This window comes from Sprattus sprattus, assembly GCF_963457725.1.
Source record: "Sprattus sprattus genome assembly, chromosome: 8".
Lineage (NCBI taxonomy): Eukaryota > Metazoa > Chordata > Actinopteri > Clupeiformes > Clupeidae > Sprattus > Sprattus sprattus.
The window spans coordinates 15,184,435-15,207,028 of record NC_137927.1 but is presented as its reverse complement, the minus strand read 5'-3'; the positions used below and the strand labels follow the sequence as shown (position 1 = coordinate 15,207,028).

Genomic DNA, 22,594 nt, shown 5'->3' with positions numbered 1-22,594 from the left:
AAATTCCCTGATAAATGACAATTTCGTCATGTAACTTTAGGCTATGATTCATATTTAAATGCAGTAAAATATGTGTGCATAATCTTACTGATCACACTCTGTGTCTCTCTGTTTTATCACTGTTACGCGCGCGCGCATACACACCACGCAATCACACACACACACACACACACACACACACACACACACACACACACACACAACCCTCCAGATGACACAGTGGTGGGTTTTTGGAGGACACCGTTGGATAATCGGTTTTATCCCTGGCCATTCGGAATGCGCGGATGTGTTCCTCTCTCTGAACCCGGGCAGGGAGAACCAATAACTTAGTGGATGTTGATGAGAGAGTCAGATTAGTTTTGATCACCATGTAGACTACGTGGCACAGTTTCATAAAATAGAACAACAGGTTCAAATACAGTTGGTGCGTTAACCTGCCTCCCCCATCGAAACTGAAGGAGTGTTTCCTAAAAGCATTCAGGTAAGTCACACATCTCTTGATTCGGGATTACCTTGCATCTCCCGTCTCTGAGATGTTGCTCATCTCCAAGGGATATTCATCTGTGATTTGCTGAATAAGGTAGGCTACTTCTGAACGGTTCTGGCTATGCTTAACAGCGTCTGACCCGTAAGTACTGAAATATCCATTACACAATCGTTTCTATCTCTGCTCATTTAGTTTCACCCAGATTGAATTTATGTAGATGTGTTGAGAAAATATCCTGTTAATTGGTCTCACAGTCCGACATTTTAAGGACAAAAGTTAAGCCATTATTCTATGTACATTGTAATATATGGGAGATATATATTGGCCAGGACAATCCGTTTGTTCAGTGTTACTTTGAATTTGCACACGTAGAAACTTACTATTTAAGGAGGCAACAACTTCACTTTTGCACTAAATAGAAAATCTGTTTTCTATGAGTCTGACACATTCTTGAATATCTTCTAAAACTATCGAGCCAAATAGCTAACAAACAACAGGGTGGCATGTAGTAAACTAAACAAAAGGCTTTCTAACTGTTCAGTTTAGGCAAAATATTAAGCGACATCTGACATTGAAAGCCTTTAACGTGCTGTTTCCCACCCCGGAACAAAAGTGTAGTGTGGACGACAGTTGTCTATTTATCAGTTCTTCACATGACCACATAGCCTACCCACAAAATGAAATTGAGTATGTGACAAACACTATTTACAAACAAACACAGCCCTACATAAATAGGCTAAAGGTATATAATTTAGTGGGTTAGTGATGTAATAGAAAAAAGACTGGTTTGCCTATGTTGTTGATATGTGTTCAATGTTTAATTTTATGGTGCAATATGTACTTGTGGTTAAAACCTGAAATGTGAAATATATAAATCAGTTGCAGTTCTGCAGGTAGATTTTTTTCTGCGTGCTCTATCCTGTTGTTTATAATGAATTTATTCCGTTTGCATGGCCAGAAAATAAACCAAGGCTCGAAACTGAGAATTTGAATGGACAGGAGTAGTGTTAAAGCTGGCATCATGGCATAAGAATAAGATAATCATTGTATAACCATCTTCGTTTTTGAAAGCAAAAAGTGGATATTGCACATTGGATTGAAAGACCATTATGTCATATAATGATCTGAGTGATATAATTACTGTAATTGCATAATAATCATAAACACCTGAGTTATAGAGGGAAGGAGGTTTAGTTCTTGGCAATTGTGTTTGTTGTTTTCTGTGTCTACTACGATATGTTTTTTTTTGCTACAATGATGTGGATATTTTAATGTTTTTTAGTTGTAGGCGAATGCATGTATTGACACACGTGTTCAGAAGGTTATCTGCCTCTCTGTGGTACGAACTTCCTTAGTTAACATACTGCTTGAGAAACATCACAAAACTCTCAAGGTACTTCTGTTATTGTATCTTTCAACATCTGACTTTCAGTGATGTCGGTCTGTGCTGCATTCGTGGTGTGTATTTGCATTTATTGTATGGCAAAATGTGTCAGTATTTTTTTAGCCACAACTAAAAAATATTATTTAAGAGTTCTTTTAGGTTCTACACAATTGAATCCTCATAGGATCAATCTTTTTTTCTTTACTTAGCCTTCATTTACCCTCTTGGTTAATGTCTCTGTGCACACCCACACCTGATTGTGTTAGTGCTCTGGTATAGTGTATCTTTCATTTCACAATGATGCTGTGTCTATATGATAAATATGGCTTTTGGTAGGAAGAATCTGTAAAATGTTAGTGTTAATACTTTAATCCGGTCTTGGTCTCCTAGTCCAGCATAGATCTCATCTGACTGAGAACACAGACGCGGTCATTCGACCACCAGCACCATGCCCATTATCAGCAATGCCAACCGTGACTTCAGCAACCTCTCAGTCAGCACAGACAACAGCAGCCTCGACCGCTTCTTCACCGAGATCCCAGAGACAGAGACCATTAAAGGGGTCTACTACAAGCGGGCTCAGTTCCTCCGAGAGCCTGAGGCCTCCGCCAAGGTAGACCATGCCCAGCTGGCCCTCATTAACGTGGGGGGCGACCGCTACACCTTCCCCTGGAGCACGCTGGAGGAGTTCCCCCTGACACGCCTGGGCCAGCTGCGCTTCTGCAGCAGCCACAATGACATCTGCCGCCTGTGCGACGACTATGACGAGGTGCGGCACGAGTACTTCTTCGACCGCAGCTCGGCGGCGTTCCGCGTCATTCTCAACTTCCTGGCGGCAGGGAAGCTGCGGCTGCTGCGGGAGGCCTGCGCCGTGTCACTCTGGGACGAGCTCAACTACTGGGGCGTGGACCCGTGCCACATGGAGCGCTGCTGCCGGCGCAGCATGATGACCCACGTCGAGGAGGTGGCCGAGAGAAAGCGACGGGACGAGGAGCTGCGGCAGCGCAGGTTGGCCCTCTTACAGCGCCCCCTGCAGGCAGAGAGGGGGTGCCAGAGGGTGATGAGCATGCTGAGGGACATGGTGGAAAACCCTGAGTCGGGCTGGCTGGGGAAGGCCTTCGCCCTCTTGTCAGTGGTGATGATTGCTGTGACAGTCATCAGCCTGTGCATAACCTCCATGCCAGACCTCAGAGAGGAGGAGAGAAGGGTGAGGGAAGCAGGAGTTTATTCATCACACTGCTCTGGCTCAAATACGTGTCAGTGATATTCAGAAAGTCAAGGTTTTTTACAGTATACTACAGCGTTTTCGACTTGACAACACTGTACAATTTACACGCTAATTGAAATGATACTCGAAATCATGTAGTTATAGGTGCTTCATTGAGAAGCACATTTTAGTCATAACAGGCTCTACTGTATGCTGTTCATGTCCTTCATGTTTTTAATATAACCCTGTTTTTCTTTCTCTTGCATAGGGTGAGTGTTTTCAGAAGTGTCAGCTCATGTTTATAATAGAGACCATCTGTGTGGTCTGGTTCTCTCTGGAGTTTGTGCTTCGCTTCATCCAAGCACGCAGCAAGCTGGCCTTTGCCCGCGGGCCACTCAACATAATCGACGTGGTGGCCATCCTTCCGTACTACATCTCTCTGATGGTCGACGACAACGACCCATTGGAGGACGAAGCCACCAGTGGCAGCACGAGCGGCCGAGGTTATCTGGACAAGCTGAGCCTCATCCTGCGCATGCTGCGCGCCCTGCGCATCCTTTATGTAATGCGTCTGGCGCGCCACTCCCTGGGCCTGCAGACACTGGGCCTGACCATACAGCGTAGCATGCGCGAGTTCGGCCTGCTGCTGCTTTTTCTGTGCGTGGCCGTGGTATTCTTCTCGCCACTGGTGCACCTGGCCGAAAGTGAGCTGGGCTCAGCGCCCACCACTTCCACAGCCGGCATGGGCGCCCAGGGCTTCACCAGCATCCCCGCCGCCTACTGGTGGGCCATCATCTCCATGACAACCGTGGGCTACGGCGACATGGTGCCCAACAGTCTCCCCGGCCAGGTGGTGGCGTTCAGCAGCATCCTCAGCGGTATCCTCATCATGGCCTTCCCGGCCACCTCCATCTTCCACCGCTTCTCCCGCTCCTACCAGGAGCTCAAGCTGGAGCATGAGATGATATACAAGGCAGAGCTGAAGGAGGAGCGCATCGCCACTCTGGCAGCCTTAGCCTCTGAAAACATGCAGGGAGCGGAAGGGAGATTCCAAGCCCCTCCATTCCCAGACTGGGAGGATGAAGACAATGCTGTGGGCCACTGGGAGAATGGGAAGGCCCCAAGCGACTATCAGCCACTCCCATCAGGCCACTAAAACGGTCATTCTCACTATTTAAAGACTCCAGTATACCTGGACATGTCTGAGCATGTGCTTTTATATACATATGGCTTGTAGTTTCATGGACATTGGCTCAATCAACAAAACTGACTTTGAAACTTTCCCTGAGCATTGATCTTACCCTTTTCACCCATATAGTCCTGCCTAAGGTCTTTGAGTGCAGAAACACTGTATTAATATTGACAGCATATACTGTATACTCCTACTTTAGTATTGTTTGGCATTTGCAGTATGTAAAGTCCATTATTACTTCCACTGCATTAATACTTTCTAACATTTACATGCAGATTTTTTTTTTTTTAAATATTACACCTTGCATTTTTTGACTACTTGTGTGGTTAAGATTTCCGAATATGTTTCAGAATATGATGTAATATTATATTAATGAAAACAAATCATAATAGCCTTGAAGGTGGCAAGAAGCGCAAACCAAACAGGTAAAAGAGCTTGGGGGTATTCCCTAGCTTGTGGATTGGCCCCAATGGTTCCTCAGTCATTTACAACAGCAGTGTTTTTTTTTTAGATATTACATCACTGATTTGAACTGTTGCATAAAAACAATGTGTCTTGCTGCTTTGAAAACTTTAACACTGAATAAATGAATAGATGATTGTGGTTATGAGAAAGCCATGGAACACGGTTAGAGTTCCAAAGAGGCAAGTCCTTCAGACACTCTTAATTAAAGAGCAGTGTGGAAAAGCTGAAATGTATTATATTGATACAGCTCTCTTTCCACTTCACTTGTCAGACTGTGCTATGGTAACGTGGAAAGATGCAGAACCCTAAAGGCACTTTTCCCCTCAGGGGCCTGTTCTATGGCAACTGAATGTGGAGCAGAAAGGGTCTCAAGTGCATCTGCACTTTCATGTATATTTCATGTTTTTGAAATAAATGTTTAGTGGGACACTTCTATGAAATGTGCTTTATGTATGTTTTAACTGTTTTGATTGATAATTTCTCAGGGACCTCCAAACCAGTCTTTTGTGAATACTATCGTTTTTTATTTAAAGATACAGTCTGTGATTCGGGTTCGGTTTCACAAGAGTTTATTGATATTTCAGCTCATCTGTCAATCAAACGACACCTCTCCCTTGCGTGCTCCTGAAGTACCGTGTTGATTGGCTGGGATTGCTTATGGATCGGTCCTAGGTCCTATGTTTGTTTCCCAATGACAGAGTCAGGACTGTGTACGAACACAAGACTCAGTTTGAGCTCAAACACTGTACGCACAGCTAGAGGACCATAAGGAGCCATTGCTAAATTTGACAAAAATGGTATGGGATTAGAATTGCGGACTGTACCTTTCATTAATATTCATTCATATCATCAGTGATCACTCTAGGCCAGGTGACACACTTTGGAAAACATTACATTACATTTCTTTTTTGGAGAAGGATGCCCTTGATTTTCCTGAGATCGTTCACAAGCAGCTCCGTGAACCATGGATAGAGTGACGCAACAAAGTGGGAAACAAAGAGTTACGGTAGTGAACCATGGATAGAGTGGGAAACAGAGAGTGCAGATATTTCTTTTGCTTTTCTTACTGTAGAATAAGTGATGTCAGCAAAGGTGTAATAATAATTATGCTACCCCACTCACAGAACTGACAGGTGAAAACAGTCATTCATAATAATTTCACCTCAGGGCTTGTGATAAAGAATGCCAGGATATTTTTTTTTCTACCTGTCGAGGCCTACCCTGTGCCTTTGGGTTGGGCCATAGATTTTCCATGGACATCATTATTATGCCAACCAAAGTGGCCAAGCTTGTCAAAGCTGTGCACATAGAGGATGTTTACCTGGGTTTGCACATGGGACATAACAGATACTGCCAGCCGAACCTCCATTTCCCTTATATTAGCTCTGTCCCATATGACCGCTATCGCTATGTCAACCAGGGCACAACAACCAGGGTTTTGGTGCAGATGTGCTGCGGGAAGGAACTAGGTATCGCTAAGTAAATTAAACAGGAATAGAGGAATGGAATCATGGCTAGCTTGCCAACTCAAAGAGGATTAAGAAAAACTGCAGACCAAATACAGATGGACGTGAAATGAGTGAAAATTAACGAACATGGGTCAAGTAGATTGAGTGATAACTTTATTCAAAATCATGGTTACATTGTCATGAATCCTTCCAGGCTGTCATCATGCACATTTGGCACACTCATTTGATCAAGAAAGGATCTCGAAGGCTAACCATAGACCTACACTTGTGTACAGCATAATACTCTAATCTAACCTATTATTACCATTAAGTAAATGTGCACTTAATGACTATAACTATAAGTCTACATTTTTGTCCTTTTCAAGTTCCCATATAACACATGTGAGGTTTTTAAAAGAGCTTTAAAGAAAATGATAGTCAATAGGTGGACATTTCTAGGGCACCATTGTTGAAATATTACAGAAATAAATCATATTTTAATGATTTAACACTTAGTATTTCTTGGAAACTCTTTCCAGCCAATTGTTTGTTACTTCAAAATTATAATAGTAATGCTAGTATGTTTTTCCAGCGTTTAAATGACAAGTGACATAGCTGTGCATTACATTATAATAAATTATCCTTAACTATTATCCTTAACTGGCTCTTCATGGTAGTAGTGGTAAAAATGTACGGTAATAGTTCAATAATATTTCAGTGTTCCTGGTATTTCCAAACATGTAACAAATAATATCAGTTTGTGCGTTTACAATATCTGCAAGTGAAAATTTAGCAAGTTAGAGGTATTTGCATAATTATTTCTAAAATACTAGTTTGGCTTTTTAGATTGTAAACTAATGCTATTTCCAAATCCAGGGGAAATAACAGCCTTTTAAAATGATTGTTTGGGTTGTCTTTGTTGCTATGAGGCAACCCAACTGCCATCAAATCAGATGTTTGTGGCTTGTACAGTAGGTGGAGTCATTGAGTAACATTACATCAGAACATAGCTTATCGGAGTGGGTGGATTGTGATGGGTATTTAACTCACAGTAGCTCATTTTCAGTAGGTTTTCCAGGCAATATTGTAAAGCATTGCCACAGCTCAAGAGATGTTTTACAGTGAGGACTGTTTCACTCTCTTACAGGTCTTACCCAAATACAGGTTTTTAGAGAACGTCAGTTGTTGGCTGCACCTTTAAGTATAATTGGACACGTCACTATTCAAATTTGTCGAGTAAAAAAACTAAAAAGAAACAATTACACAGCATTGTTGCTATACTCTGAATTTGCATAGAATGCAAACAACATTCACTTTGGTGCCATGACTGCAACAAATAATGTGAGGGTAAATAAAAAAAATACAATACTGACTGAATACAATCATCTGTAGAGAACAGAAATGTCCTCTATAGAGTAATATAAGTTGACTAAGCACATACTATACAGTGGATAGTAGTTGGATACAAAATTAGTTAAGCTCTTGAATACAAGAATACCAGAGACTGATGAAAGAATTCCATTCATCACTTGGAAGTAAGTAAGTACTTTCGAGGAACAACACAAGTGCATGCCACAGGAACATGCACATAGCCTACTTCAAAATAGTATCGCCTCCGCTTTGATGGACAAGGCATTTTTTTCAACACCATCTTAGTTTGGAACACTTGAACCGAATTGAAGCTTTTGTCCTCCAATCCATTGATGATACATCCCTCAAACTTGCAGTCAGCAACATATATATTAGACGGAAATCTGTCTTTGTCATGATAGACTCTGGGAAAGGAAATTATTGCATTTGATTAAGCGTTCAGACCAGGAAGTCATCTGTTAATAGCTTTGAGGTGTCATTCTTACCTGTATTGCCAGGGGGAGACAGAGCGGTTGGCGTAGTCAGAGGGAGGGTGTTTTGAATGAGGAGAGGCCGTTTCACGGAGCCAACCTCCCATCAGTTTATCCGCTGTTCTTGAGCTCAAACATTTCATCTTTGAACTGGATGTCTTCATCAAATGCATAAGAGCAAGAAGCAACACAATCTAGATGCAAAAAATGGAAAAGTGAGGAAATGTTTGTAGAATAAAGATTCAATCGACTTACTATCTTAATAAAACTCATAGTGAGCTGCGCCTCCACTTTTAGGACTTTATCACATGTCACTAAAATGACTCATGTCAGAATAGAATAAAATATAGAGCAACCCACCCTTTTCATCTCAGGTTGTTTGAGTGGTGTGACGTAGCAACCTCTGATCATGGAGACCTAGCGGTACAGCAGGAAGATGATTATGTGTCAGTGTCTGTCCCATCTTATTCTCCTCTTCATTGTATATATAGAGGTACATCGACCTGGGGAAACCCAAGGAAACATTTCTTTCAAGGAAGAGGAAATCTCATTGGTCACAGCAAAACTGACTTCATCTAAAACACACCTGCAATCTGAAGCCAGGGTGAAATATTTCAACATAACATATAATTTGTTAAATCCCTTCCTTAACCCACAAGTAGCTTAAATGCTGTGATGCAACATGATCAGAAGATTAGTACACAAATATCCTTGCAGTTAAATATATTAGAAATATAACAATAGAATTCCACCTCTGATCTAATAGGAGGGTAAATCAGTACAGGAATTTCATGACAGCCTTCCTGTTGAACATTTGTTAAGGCCTTAAAAAATTCTTAAACCAACACAAGACTTTAAAACATCAGCAATGTTTGCACTAATGCGTGTATGATTATCATGAAGCTTTGTAACATTTAAACCTTTGATGCGTGGAACCTGTTTGCTACTCTCCACCCACCTGTAGTGAAGTATATATACACATGGAGGCTTAACTTAGAAATTCACTTTGTCACTTGCTGTCACTTGCTGTCACTTGCTGAACAAGGAGAACTACACAAACCAGAAGAGTAAACCACACGGGCAGTGAGGATGCAGGACCAACCATGAAGTAGAGCAACAGTAGTTTGGATTTTGGTAGACTGAATAAAAAAAAGTAAAAAAAGTAAACATATAGCAGCATAACTTTCAATGTAAAAGTTCAATGCAATGTGAGTAAATTAGATAAAACGCCATCACACAGCAAGCACAATGTGTACTTAACAGCTTTTACTGGATACATAATCATTTCAAGGAATATAGGGTGCACTCCAGGATAACTGCAGTGAATTAAAGCCACATATGTGCACACATTTTTGGTGTTTGAGGTTCTTATTCTACAAGGTTAACTTAAGAAATTAAGAAAACACAGATGAGGGATAGATTAATTTACAAATACACAATTAAAATGTAACCTTCCTGCAACCATGTTAAATTTGGATGCATAATGTTAACCTCAATGAACAAATAAAATGACATAAGAGTAAAATTGTGTGTGATTCCTTTCATATCAAATCCTCAACGCTGATAACAGTGAGGTGGAAAAAGGGCACGAGTCCAAGCTCCGCCTTAGGCCATCTGTGGGTAAAATAAAAACCTGCAGGAGCTATTTTAAAACCGGAATCGGCGCAGAGACACTGGGACTGCAGGGACAATACCTAACTCTCACTGTAAGGTGCATTCCAGTACAATGATGATATGAGAATGAGAAGGGCATTACTCGTCAACTTTCTCACTAACAGCCATTGGGAAATACACCATGTGTGTTTTTATTAGTGCTCTTCCTGAACACATCTGATAAGAAACAGAAAGCGCAGTTTACATGTTCATCCAACATTTATTGATTATGACACCAGGGTGAGAATACATGGGCGTCCTCTTACACTTTATTCTTCTTTCCAAAATTAGATGTGTCAATTCATGTAATTAATGAAACAACAGCAACAACCCTTTCTAACCAGTGCCATTTAACGCCCGTTCACAAGATGCTTAGACCTGGCAGGACTTCTCTGCCCCATCCTGCCTTGAATAAAAACCTCTATGCTCTTCATCATCTGCTGTTTGGTACTATAATACTGAACACTGGCCTCTTGAACTTAAAGCCTCTTGCAATTGTATATTAAGGTACAAGTAGTAAAAGATTGTATAGAAATATTATTCACTCAATTCACTCACAGTTCTGCAAATTATAAACAGTGATGAATGGAGCTGACTCATGTTTCCTGCATACTGATACGTTGCTAAGCTCACACCCTTCAGACACACCTCTTCAGACACACCACCTAAGGTGTGAAAAGAAGAGGAAATAATTTCACTTACTACTACAGTGGAGTGTATTCGCTGCTCTCGTGATGAAAACAGTAAAGCTGTATAATTATAGAGAATTCTTTAAAATAAATATATCATATTTTTTTGTCCTCCTCACAATCATGCCTGGAGACAAAATCACAAAATACAGAACCATCTGCCTAAACCAGTAAATAATTTCCTTTTGTATCAAAACATTGCCACTGATATCAACAGACACAAAGCAAATATTAAGGCCACATCCAAAATTCTAGATATTAAACACTATTCTTGGCATTTATGAACGGCAGCCGGATGTGTACACTATATCTAAGACAGAGACAAAGACTTAACAATCATCAGCCAACAACTACATACTGGTGATACTGGAAAACTGAAACCATGCTGGCTTGACCCATAGCCTAGTAAATAGAACGCTCCGACGACAGGGCTACAAGGGAGATAAATAAGATGTTATGGTGCCACCTGCTGGTATTAAATATACAAACCAGCAGAGGTCATTAAATGCCCATATAAAAGTCCTCCTGTGACCCATGTTCTGAATTTCATAGATAGATTATAAGTGTCAGCAGTTATATAAAGTTCAAGAAAAGTCACAATGGACAGACAGATCAATTAACTTACAAAAAGGGAGAAAAATAAATTAAACATATAAATAATTACACCACATCATTTCATTTAGTTTGCAGATAATAGATTCAATTAAAACTTCAGAATTAGAAAAACGGTTGGATAGAAATGTTCCTATTTTCCATAAAAATGTTTCATTTAAATCCAGAGATATAGATATTCAGTGCTTGAAACAACAGGTCTGACAGACTGTTTTGCTGGGCAAAGAACCAATTGGGAAGTGTTCATGAAATATTGTTTGCCAAGTTGTTCTGTGTACTTGACACTCTCAGCAGTCTCTTCTCCTCCAAAGTCATACTCTATACCAGGATGTCAGAAGTGTATAGATGGCATTCCTTCTTATCAGGATCACCCAGAGTTACATTCCAAGCTTGTTCAGTCAAAGGATTTTTGGAATGAACCACTACAGGTACTGCAGGTGTCTGGCTTTATCCTGCTATGGGTCTACGGCAAAATAAAATCAATTACACCCTCTATATAATGCATTTATCATGTCACACCATCAAACTATTCGCAAAAGACTTGCTTTGTACTTCACATGAATGCTCTCAGTGGTAGTGCACTATTTACCAGGGAATGGCTTTTTAGTTACACCCTAATTCTCATTTGAAAATGGAACATCCTAGTCAAAACATTCGTTGTGGTTGGACCTGTCTCATGGCCGGAGTTTAGTCCTGTGTATTGTCACATGCAGCGGCCTCAAGTTTTTCTTTATCAGATATAATCTCACAATGCTTATCATGCAAGTAGTCAACAGGGGTTGTATCAGAGGTGTGTCCACAGCCCTCAGGCGGTCTCTCCGAGTGTACAGCCAGGGTTCCGGGAAAAGGGGAGCTTATTCAGGAACACACACAATGGGTGAGTCTGACTTAAGTACAGAAGGTTCTTCCTGTTTTTTTAGGAATAGGATACCTGGTTTAAAACTTTATTTAAAAGGTTTTTTAACATAAAACTGGATGTGATACTAGTTTACAGCTGATGAAGTGATTTATATCAACAGTATTTGTCAATTGAGGATTTATTGTAAGATTATCTTTCTGTTGTTGCTGTTTGGCCCTTCTAACGACTATAGATACTTCGGGTTAGGGAGCATAAACCCTAGGCATATTTTTCCATGCATATCTTTTTAGATCATACTAACAATGTCTATCAACATAGTGCAAAAATATTGACATAGTTCCAGTTGCAATGTAATTTCATCAGACAAGTCTTTACAATGGTTTATTTTGTATTTATTTTCCCCCTTTCCGGTGTGCGTTACCAACACTGTTCCTATGCATCACAGCTAGTAAGACTGTGTTGATAGTTTATGCGCATCAAAGCCCAACTTCATTTAACTCTGCTGCTCATGAAGTCGCTGTGGAGGCACTAAAGGAACAGGGCTGCAAAGTACTTGTCTCAGATCTCTATGCAATGGACTTCGAAGCCTCTGCAACTGCAAAGGATATCACAGGTATACCGCCTTTTAATCCATTACTCCATCAGCCATATGTATTGATTGACAAACGCACATATATTTTTTTACATACTTTGACCTCTTTAGACCAGTATTTGCTCCAATCAAAGAAGAAGTGTTGAGATGATATGGCAGAATTTTGAGCCTTTGTTAAGATGTACACTAGCCTGACACTGAGCCATGACCAGGTGATCTGAAGAATCCAGATAACTTCCAGTATGGAGATGAAACAATGGCTGCTTGGCAGGAGGGCCGACTCACCAAGGAAATTACAGAAGAGCAGCGCAAGGTGGAGGAGGCAGAGTTGATCATCTTTCAGGTTTGGGGTTACTGCTCTCTCTCGCTCTCTCTCTCTCTCTCTCTCTCTCTCTCTCTCTCTCTCTCTCTCTCTTGGGTGTAAATATTGGCATCTGAAAGAAACAGGGTCTTTCTCTCCAACACACATGCTGGTACTCTATCATTCATCTCTCTCTCACACACAGTCGCATACAGCTACCACACAGACAACACTGTATAGTAAGGTCTTGTTTTTTTCCCCCACCTAACTAACTTCATTTTAACTGTTCTTTTCTGTTTTCACTGGTTTTTTTTTCAGTTTCCACTGTACTGGTTCAGTGTCCCTGCCATCATGAAAGGCTGGATTGACAGAGTTTTATCGCAAGGATTTGCCTTTTCACTCCAAAACATGTATGACAATGGTATTTTTAAGGTACGTGTTGAAACTTGTTAGATATTTCAAGTATTTTAGCCAAGGAGGGCAGCAGGACACTATACATGAATCTGCACTTGAATTGATTAATAGAAATGCATCTTTAATCACTTCAATCACTTGACTGTGTTCCTTAGGAGAGTGCATTCCTTCATTGCACATGATAACGAGAAACTTTGATGTGATTGATGTGATAACATGCTTTTTTAGGACAAGAAGGCTGTGCTATCTTTTACCACTGGAGCCATGGAGTCTATGTTCATGTCTGATGGCATCAATGGGGACATAAACGTAATTCTGTGGCCATTGCAGGTAAGTATTTCATCCCCATAAAATACCACAGATGAGGTTGATCGTCAAAATCGCTTAATATGACCATTTAGGAATTTATAGGATATTAATAACATTACACACCATTCCTGGGATCCGTCAATGGTGTCAAAGTGTAATGACATCTCTGCACTCCACTGAAGTATGATTAAGCAAAAGCATGTCAATGGTTATTTCACCACCACCATTGAGTAAACAGACATCGAGTAAAAAGGCAAGACAATAAAGATAATCTGTAATTGTTATGATTAGAAACTGAAGCTTCCACAATAAATATCCAGTATGTTTCAACAGCAAAATTGTGATCAAGGATAATATCGGGAACAATAATATTACAATTGCTGTACATCACAAATATCTAACTGCCATTATGACCTGGAATTAGTAGCTGTTTCGTGTTTCAAAATATGTAATCTAATCTTCATACTTGCCAGATTACAGTATTAAGTCTTTCTCTTTTTCTTGCAGAATGGAGTCCTTCACTTCTGTGGATTTCAAGTTCTTGAGCCTCAGATCTTTTGGAGTATTGCACATACACCCCCAGCAGTAAGGACAGCCTTGTTGGATGCTTGGAGAGCCAGGCTGAAGGGGATATGGGCAGAGAAACCACTGTCCTTTGCATCCTCTGCACTCTTTGATCTTAGCTTTCAAGGAGGGTTCCGCCTGACCCCTGAGGTGAAGGAGAAGCTTAGCACTGCCCCTTATGGCATCACAACAGGGCATCACATGGGCAAACCTCTTCCTCCTCATAACCAGACTAAAGCTGAGAATGAGACTGCAAAAACAGTATCAGATGTTCAGACATCATAATTCCATAATAACCTGCTATAGATATCAGGTGGAGAACTGACACAGGGTATGATAACAGAATAGTATGTTATAGATATTTCTTTCTCACATACCTGTATGTGTGTGTTTTGTATTTTATTATTATTTTATATTTTAAAATGCCATTGTAGTCTATTTATATTTTAGACCTATTCCAAGTGGTTTCAGCTACAATTTCACATTAGTTTGAGAACAAGCTTTTAATATACATTCATTATTTGAATACTTTTTATAACTGTTAAACTTAAGCCTTAAATTAACACATCATAACACTGTTCCTGACCCACTATGCAATTAGGATACGGGTTACAGGTAATGATTGTTGAGCAGGGCTATGCAAACGACCTCTTGTCGACAGTGTTGACTTTTTTTCCATAAATGTATTAACTGTTCGGATAACGAATAATAAACAAAAACTAAATGTTAAGATTTGGTTTCATTGCTTACATTTCACCACCACGTAGGTTACAAGGTTTGAAATCAGCAAGATTGACGTAATGCGTCTGAACAGACTCCCTCCTACCTCGGGGCGGAGAATGGTATGATCCTTTTGTGACGTTACTTTCTGGGTTGAACTGTGCTAAGGAGGCCTGGTTTGCTACCTTGTTTATGTCGACGTTCTTAGTTTGTATCGAGTGAAGTGATATTACTAGCTCTTATTTACCCCTACGGGCACTTCAATTTAATCTGAATATCCGGTTATAGAAGGAAAGCAGCAAAAATGAAATGGATGTTTAAAGAGGACCATTCTCTTGGTGAGCTCTACAGTAACTGTAGATGATTGTTCAGACACATTTCTGAGATATAAAGCTATACTTGTTGTGAAGCTAAAACAAAATCATAATTTGGGATCGACAAAGCTGTTTACGAGTGGGCTTCTAGACCTTGACAGGACAGCTGGTTGTGGAATTTGCCACCGTGAACTCTTGCTAACTATAACATACAACCGGTGATAGTGTTGGCAAAAGAGCCTGTTGTGAGTTGGGACATTATAATTTTACATGGCGTGTAAATATTAGTCGCACCGTGTGCAAATAATCTTCCCATTCGTGGACCCTATCGAGGTAACCTCGGAAAGAAGCATAACAAATGCAACATCAATAAAATTGCAGTCTTTCCAGCTATTTACAAAATACCCTGTCAAAAGTTGTCCAGTTGTTATTGTAGCCCATACCTCTGATAGCCTAAATCAGTGTAACTTATTTGCTTGTTATAGCACTCCGTTTCGCAGCCTTTAGGTTATAACACCACGGTGTGATATAATTTAAATTCCAGTCGAGTCTAGTTCTTACATCGAATTAACATAAGAGATTGAAAATAAAAAAGACAGCCATATGCACTATGATTAGACTAGGTTGCCCTCGATTTTAGAATGTCAACATATCCGATTGTGTTGATGCACGTTCTATTTTGAGGTAATTCCTCAAGTGAGGCATACAACTGTATTGCGAAGGATCATAAAGAATCACATGCAGTTTGACAGCTTTTGAAAACGCAGAGTCATCATGTGTTGGCAACAACATAGGCCATATCACACTATACTACAACAAACTTATTTTTGACTCTGGGCTACTGTCACTGAGCTGCAGAAGAAGAGGTATGCCGCTCTATGGTGTTGGTTCATCAATTCAAACCAACAAACATGACTTTTCAGAGGACCATTCAGACAGCTTCATACTTTCAAGTTATTTTCTTGTTATAGTCATATTGCAAATTCCTTTTAAGCTAAGTTGAGTGTGTAGAGCGGTGTCTTTTTCACTGGATCCCTGCTTGTCTCTTTATGATGCCATTCCCCTCTGTCTCTCCACAGAACATCGATGTGTAGAGTCAGCCAAAATCCGTAACAAATACCCTGATAGGGTTCCAGTGAGTATATCCTAGTAGTGGACTAGTAGCATGATGTGTTCTGGTCTTTCCTCCATCAGTGTGTGTGTTAAACTACCCTTAACTGTTTTTCAGGTAATAGTGGAGAAAGTTTTAGGATCACAAATAGTGGATATTGATAAACGGAAGTACCTGGTTCCCTCAGACATTACGGTGGCTCAGTTTATGTGGATCATTCGAAAACGTATCCAGCTGCCCTCAGAAAAGGCCATCTTCCTCTTTGTTGACAAGACTGTGCCTCAGTCTAGGTCAGACCTCCGTTTACACCCAAATAACAGTTCTGTTCCCTTTGATGAGAAATTGTGATTTAATTTTTTCAATAAACCCTTCGTAAACTGTTTGCATTAATATGCATGGTCACTACTCCTTATGATATAATTTGATAATATGTTGTGTTTTCTTTCAGCATAACAATGGGACAACTGTATGAGAAGGAAAAGGATGAAGATGGTTTTTTATATGTGGCTTACAGTGGCGAAAACACTTTTGGCTTTTAAAACACTTGACATGTAGCGACTTCCACCATCACCCCTCCCTCTACTATAAACAAATGTTGTTGCGAAAAAGGATGACGCAATGGTGAACATAAAGATAGTGAATGTGGATGCACCTGTTATTCCAACCTTATTTGTGTGTTTTGAATTAGTGCACATTGACATTCACTTAAATAGAGGTTTGAAAGATGAATGTTTTGCTTATGTGTGTAAATAATTTGTATTTTTGGTTGGAAGGGCTTTATATGTCTCATCAATGATGTAAAAATATTTTGTTTGATATTTTGTGGTCTTCGTTCAATATAATATTTAATGCAAAATATTTTAACAATAATAGATATATAGCAACCAATACAAATTAGATTAGATAGTTAGATTCTGTTGATTTGTTGCTTTGGTTAGACTTCTAAACTGGAAATGCCTTCTCCAGCTTCTTTAAAATCATACATCTGCAGGACAGCACTTCCCTTCAAAGTACAGCATTGTATAACGGTATTGTGCTGTGTACTTTAAGATTTATTTATTATAAATTCCAATCGTTTCGAGACACTTCAATGCTTATATTTTCAAAAGAGAGAAGCAAAACCATTTAGTGATTTAATGTCATGCTTAATCTTTTTTTTTTTTTTTACCAGAAGAGGAGAAACACTTCCCCCTGATAGAATTAGTCTGCTGAAATAGCCAGCTGTCACAAGTTTTGTGACGAGAAATGGAATCATGTGATGAAATCATAGATGAAAAAATCAACAGGCTCCCTGCCTTTATTCATCATCTGTAGACTCACAATGCAATAACAGAATCACGATTGGCTTTTCATCTCTTTTCTTGTTATCCTCTGTTCACTCGGACAACATTTTGTTAAGTGTATTAAAGTACTCTTAAAATGAAACGCGGCCGTCGGCAAATTTCTTTCAAAAGATGAATAAGGTCTTTATGTTCTGTGTGTCGGTGAAATTGTGCGTGCTCACGCAACAAACGTCTCTGCGCCATAGGTCATTTAGCTGCGCCGGGCCAACGCGTCACTTTCCAACACACCGTATTTGGTTTGGATAGCCTACGCCTTCCACAGACGCCTACCGTAAATGTACCGTTAGCTGCCAAATATTCAGCGGATCTATCCACCGGAAGTATAACCACCATTTGTACAGAATACCAGGCAATAGTAATGGGACACTATGAATGAAAATGCATACCGAACTGCTCATTCCCGAGAACGCTGCATAGTAAGTGACTGCTTTTAAATATAGGCGTTATAAACAACGATTCCAGTCCATTTTGGTTATTTTTACAGTCTGATACTTACTTCGTAGACGGGAACATTGGGGACAAATATAGCCTACTCCATTTGTTGATTGGACAGGAGACTTCACACGAGGAGACGTTCCCCATTGTTCGTCAAAATCTCAAACTAATTTCAGTAATTCCCTATGTAATCGAAATTGTATCTTCCATGAGGACAATTCGTATGAATGTAGCATACCTACTCAGACTGCGTTGCAGGCTAGCTGTTTAACTGGCTGTTTGAAATTCTGCATTGCTTACCTCGCCCTTTTCATATTAACCGCCTAGATAAACATCCTGATATCTAGGTTGTTGCTTAGGCTAGTTTGCATGCGTAATAAAACATGTTTGGCCCACAATATTTTATAGTGGTCCTTAAATGCAACCATGTGTGTTTGGCTACATGCGGTCATATTTTCAGATATAGTGTCGACAACCGTCTAATGTCACGTTGACATGGCTTTAGGTAAACTGAATGATGAGTTTAATTAATCTATGTTAGAGAAAGCTGTGCTGCACAGCAACATATTTACATGTTATGTTTTGTTGATGCATATTTGGTAAATGATCTCTTGATCTGATTAACAGACTGTCCTGTCAATATTTCAGTATTTATTGAATCACAGCAGAAACAAATGATGGCAACCTATGCCGTTTTAGAGACAACCCAATGGACTAATGCAAAAAAACCTCTTTGCAGATGTGCAGCATTCACTGATTGAGCTGTTGTTGCAATGGTGCTGGACTTGGGGGATAATTGCATGGAGCAGACAGAAGGGGTGGGTGCCGTTAGCAACAGCACCGATGGGATAAATCCAGATGCCCAGCTTGACAGAGCCAAACCCGTTAGAACCAGGGCTAGAACCAGCAGCATCAGCCAGAAGGACCGTCTCTCCCACAATGGACTGCAGCCTAAGGCTCGCTCCAGTGCAGGCAGCTCTGTGGAGGCCGTCCGTAAGGCTGGTGGAGGGGAGACTGTGGTGCGCAGAGGCACGGCGGAGGACACACAGGCAACAGGTAGGAGAACTAGTGGGCGGAGGCCCCTTAGTCTGGATATCACCCCACAACGCCCGAGGACCAGCCAGTCCACAGACAGGAAGATTCTGCAGCCGCCATGGCGAAGTGGAGCCCCCTCCCCACCTATGCGCAGCCTTACAAGCCCTAGCCTGGGACCAGAAGGCTGGATGCGCCGCAGTGAAAGCACCTGCACCATGAACACCAGCGTGACCCCGAGGCCCAGCTTGGGACGCATTCGCGCAGCCACCTCCCTGCCTCACATTCCCCGGCTGGGCAGCCTCAAACCGATGCCCTCACCCATCTCGCCCAGAGTCCCCTGCTTACTGATTGCACTGCGGCCGATCAACCTGGAGCACGAGCGGCAGACTTTTTTTGAGTCAGGCTACCAGTATGAGCCCCAGTTTAGGTATGTTTCACCAGAGCCAGTGAGTGTCCTGGAGAAGTACAAGGAAGGTTCTGGTCATTTTCTTTCCCAGGTATGTCGCATCAAATATCAGTATGATAATTATCTGAAGAGCTGAACAGGAAAGAACCAAAAACTTGTTTAAGGAGAAACAATGCTAATGTTCATTGACAGCTATACATTTGTACTCAACTGTCCATTCATTGCAGGCTGTTGGTATCATGGAATGTGTTCTGAGGAAGTTTGACACTTATGAAAATTTTGAAGAAGTCACAGGGGGAAGTGTGCTCCCTAAAAGCCGCGTGTGGGCAGCAGCACGAAAATACTTGCAAAAGGAGGGCTGTGTGGGTGAGGTGGGTGCTTGTTGCTTGTTTTTGTTTAAATTTGCTTCTTTGTCGTAATGGTGTTAATTATCGGACAGCGGGTGTTATCGCCAAACGTTCGCATTGTCATGTGAATCCATTATTAAACTGAAGTTTTGACACTGTCCGATAACTGACATAGGTACGCTAGAGTTTTTCTATAGTGTTCCCCTGTGACCTTATGTGTTCTGTCTGCCTATAGGTAGTGGTGTGTCTCTCTGATGAGCTACTCTCCCAAGCAGTGATGATGGTGGAGAAGTGTCGGCCAACATTGACCATCAACCTGCAGGGAGCTCGTCAGCACTGGCTGGAAGGGATGCTGAGACATGAGATTGGTATGCTATAGCCGATGATTAATGATGACTCGATGTCAGTAGTCAGAGTGTGATTTTTCATCTACAGCAGGGTTTAACTCAAAAGGTCTTTGGCCACTGCCATGCCAGCACAAGCATGGTCATAATGGTCAAGAATAGGTTAGAACTGCAAGAAAAGTATGCCAGATGTCACTATATATGTACCGTGGTTGTCTTCATGGACAGGCTATTAAACCAGTAGAGCCCACCCATTTTGGAGGATTGGGAATCAAAAGAACGATGTTAGTTTATAATACATTAGTCATTTAAATATTTTCAGAAAAAATGCGCCAATTAAATGTAAATTTCAGACTAACATTTGCTCAGGATCCAGCTTAGAAGGGAATGTAGTAGAGTTCAATTTCATGGTAATACCCAGTATGAAAGTCTTTAAATATAAATCTCAACTACATAGTAATACCCATTGTGAAATTCTCTAAATGTAAATCTCAATCCATATGAATACTTCTTAGACAGGGTATTTTAGAGCATTTACCCTCTTAATCTTTTTTTTAAGTATATATCCTTAGGTCTTTTGTGCCACTCAGAGCCTTAAGTCTGTTCAAGTTCAGGTGTGCTCACTTCTAGGTCTTATTTATGCTTGGTGTGATATGGATTATCTTTGTTAGGTACTCACTACCTGCGAGGAGTGAACAACAATCTCCAGCCTTGGAGTACTGCCGTGGGCAGGAAGCAGTTTGGCCTGAAGCCCGCCAACCCTACCGAGGAGGGCCTTGCCAGTTTACACAGCGTGTTGCTACGGAAACAGCCCTACCTGTGGCGTGCCGCTCTGCTGTACTACACGGTTTACCACGCTGCCAACATGAGCTTCAGTCAGCTCTTCAGCCACATAGCCCGCTTTGTCCAGAACCCCGCAGTGCGCTGGGAGTACTGCCTTCGTGCCAAGAGAGGCCAAACAGATACCTCCGAACCAGGTCTGTATACATAACATAGATTAGGTAAACATTGCGATTTATTGAATATACCAAAAGTGGTTGTAGAAATTGAACTACACCAAGCCTTTACAAATGGTTTTCCCAAGATGAATGTCAATGCAAGTCTTACCAAGTGCTTTTGCATTGGACAGGTTGCTTCAGTAAGGATCAGGTTTATCTTGATGGAATCCTCAGGATTTTGCGACACAGAAGAAACATTGACTTCAAGATGTTGACCTCTCTCGGCAAGGTCAGGCCCTTTATGAATTACAGTATTCTGATGGTTCTATGCTGGCTTTGATTTGGTTGCTGATGTTTAAAAAATGTCTTCACAGGTGTCTTACGAGGATATAGATAGGCTCCGACATCTGGCAGTCCTCCGCAGGACCAGAATTCCTCACTTTATGCGGGATGAGGAGCGGTACCTTCAGCACCTTGACTACATTGTTGAAGTCAACGAGCTGGATGATGCAGAGCTCCAAAATCTCGTACCTTAGGTCTTTTTCCAAGGCCTCAGAACCATGGACTGTTGGTGATGACAGGGGCCAAGGTTTTTACACAAAGGACCAGGACACCTGAAAAGGGGTCACTGTAAAATGCCTATAGCTTAACTATACACATACTATGATCTCATAAAAGTCATTAGAAATAGGCTCTGAACTTGGACTTTGAGGACCTACATGGCATAATCATATACCATAATAATGTCATGTTTACGCACACCACCGTGAGAAAAAGTTTCTAAAACCTCAACAATTACCTGTCCTATACTGTACATCAGACTGTTTGTGTATTATTGCAAGGAGGACATCATGTAATGCTAAAGTCAAGAGGGCTCAGAAACTTTTTCTTGCAACGGTAACCGCAAACCCTCCTTTGGGTCTTATCACTATCTTATAACAGAGATAGTACTCCATAGCAATCCATTTACTATACTTCTGAGGGAACTATGATTAGCCTTACTTAAGACAAAATCACAATCTATTTGGCATAATTTTTATAATTGTCCATTTCTAAATGGCACATAATGAAAATAGAGTAAATTTAAAGACAAGTGTATAATACACATATAATACAGTGCAAGATATTTCCTCTACTAATTATTAAATGAGATTTTAAATGAGAAATGTTTGGGGCCCATATCTCCAAAGGAGTAAGAATCATGTCACTACATTATGTCACATATCAGCGGGTGGCCTTGTATTGGGTCAGTGAACATCTTGTTTTGTATGACAGCATGTTTACCTGGAGAAGTTATGATGTTTTAACTAAGGTTTGTAGTTATTCATCTGTCAGATGGATCTTGAGCATATCTAAAGCAAGTTGGGTTAAAAAAAAAAGTGACCGAGCGCACCCTTTGCTCAATACCTTTCTCATGTCCTCCCAAAGGCACTGCATTTAATGCGTCTCCTGAAAGGCCCATCATGATATTGCTACTGCTTTGTCAACATTTCAAGATATTCATGTTCTACATATTTATGCAAGTATTTATTTTATATTTATTTCCGTGTGTACTTTGAAAACGAATGTTACTGGTATTAGCTT

The 22,594-nt window shown here is 40.7% G+C and overlaps 4 protein-coding genes across 4 annotated transcripts; all 4 read left to right on the top strand.

Moving 5' to 3' along the window:
* Nucleotides 1-2,319: 2,319 nt before the first annotated feature.
* kcng4b (potassium voltage-gated channel, subfamily G, member 4b) lies at nt 2,320-4,234 on the top strand (the record flags this gene model as incomplete). The annotated part of the gene is made up of 2 exons (XM_080844152.1): nt 2,320-3,078; nt 3,347-4,234. The coding sequence occupies 2 exons, from the start codon at nt 2,320-2,322 to the stop codon at nt 4,232-4,234; spliced, it is 1,647 nt and encodes a 548-aa protein (XP_080700278.1).
* An 8,099-nt stretch (nt 4,235-12,333) lies between these two features.
* nqo1 (NAD(P)H dehydrogenase, quinone 1) lies at nt 12,334-14,657 on the top strand. Its single transcript, XM_080844168.1, has 5 exons — nt 12,334-12,450; nt 12,642-12,772; nt 13,049-13,162; nt 13,373-13,474; nt 13,961-14,657. Exons 1-5 carry the CDS (start codon nt 12,411-12,413, stop codon nt 14,300-14,302), a joined length of 729 nt encoding a protein of 242 aa, XP_080700294.1. The 5' UTR covers nt 12,334-12,410; the 3' UTR covers nt 14,303-14,657.
* Nucleotides 14,658-14,898: 241 nt separating this feature from the next.
* On the top strand, nt 14,899-17,587 carry LOC308369581 (gamma-aminobutyric acid receptor-associated protein-like 2). The gene is made up of 4 exons (XM_080844078.1): nt 14,899-15,075; nt 16,131-16,186; nt 16,280-16,452; nt 16,611-17,587. Exons 1-4 carry the CDS (start codon nt 15,042-15,044, stop codon nt 16,699-16,701), a joined length of 354 nt encoding a protein of 117 aa, XP_080700204.1. The 5' UTR covers nt 14,899-15,041; the 3' UTR covers nt 16,702-17,587.
* A 257-nt stretch (nt 17,588-17,844) lies between these two features.
* On the top strand, nt 17,845-21,879 carry kiaa0895l. The gene is made up of 7 exons (XM_080843292.1): nt 17,845-17,921; nt 18,680-19,472; nt 19,609-19,752; nt 19,964-20,096; nt 20,744-21,049; nt 21,202-21,299; nt 21,385-21,879. The coding sequence occupies exons 2-7, from the start codon at nt 18,714-18,716 to the stop codon at nt 21,544-21,546; spliced, it is 1,602 nt and encodes a 533-aa protein (XP_080699418.1). The 5' UTR covers nt 17,845-17,921; nt 18,680-18,713; the 3' UTR covers nt 21,547-21,879.
* Nucleotides 21,880-22,594: the final 715 nt, after the last annotated feature.

What these genes read in the sequence shown, in the direction of transcription:
- nqo1 (XM_080844168.1), top strand. Translation starts at nt 12,411, where the DNA reads ATGGACTTCGAAGCCTCTGCAACTGCAAAGGATATCACAG. An exon ending in CAGAGTTGATCATCTTTCAG is followed by an intron (nt 12,773 to 13,048) that starts GTTTGGGGTTAC and finishes TTTTTTTTTCAG; the next exon opens with TTTCCACTGTACTGGTTCAG. An exon ending in ATGACAATGGTATTTTTAAG is followed by an intron (nt 13,163 to 13,372) that starts GTACGTGTTGAA and finishes ATGCTTTTTTAG; the next exon opens with GACAAGAAGGCTGTGCTATC.
- LOC308369581 (XM_080844078.1), top strand. Translation starts at nt 15,042, where the DNA reads ATGAAATGGATGTTTAAAGAGGACCATTCTCTTG. An exon ending in TAAAGAGGACCATTCTCTTG is followed by an intron (nt 15,076 to 16,130) that starts GTGAGCTCTACA and finishes GTCTCTCCACAG; the next exon opens with AACATCGATGTGTAGAGTCA. An exon ending in AAGACTGTGCCTCAGTCTAG is followed by an intron (nt 16,453 to 16,610) that starts GTCAGACCTCCG and finishes GTTTTCTTTCAG; the next exon opens with CATAACAATGGGACAACTGT.
- kiaa0895l (XM_080843292.1), top strand. Translation starts at nt 18,714, where the DNA reads ATGGTGCTGGACTTGGGGGATAATTGCATGGAGCAGACAGAAGGGGTG. An exon ending in AGGAGGGCTGTGTGGGTGAG is followed by an intron (nt 19,753 to 19,963) that starts GTGGGTGCTTGT and finishes GTCTGCCTATAG; the next exon opens with GTAGTGGTGTGTCTCTCTGA. An exon ending in GATGCTGAGACATGAGATTG is followed by an intron (nt 20,097 to 20,743) that starts GTATGCTATAGC and finishes TATCTTTGTTAG; the next exon opens with GTACTCACTACCTGCGAGGA.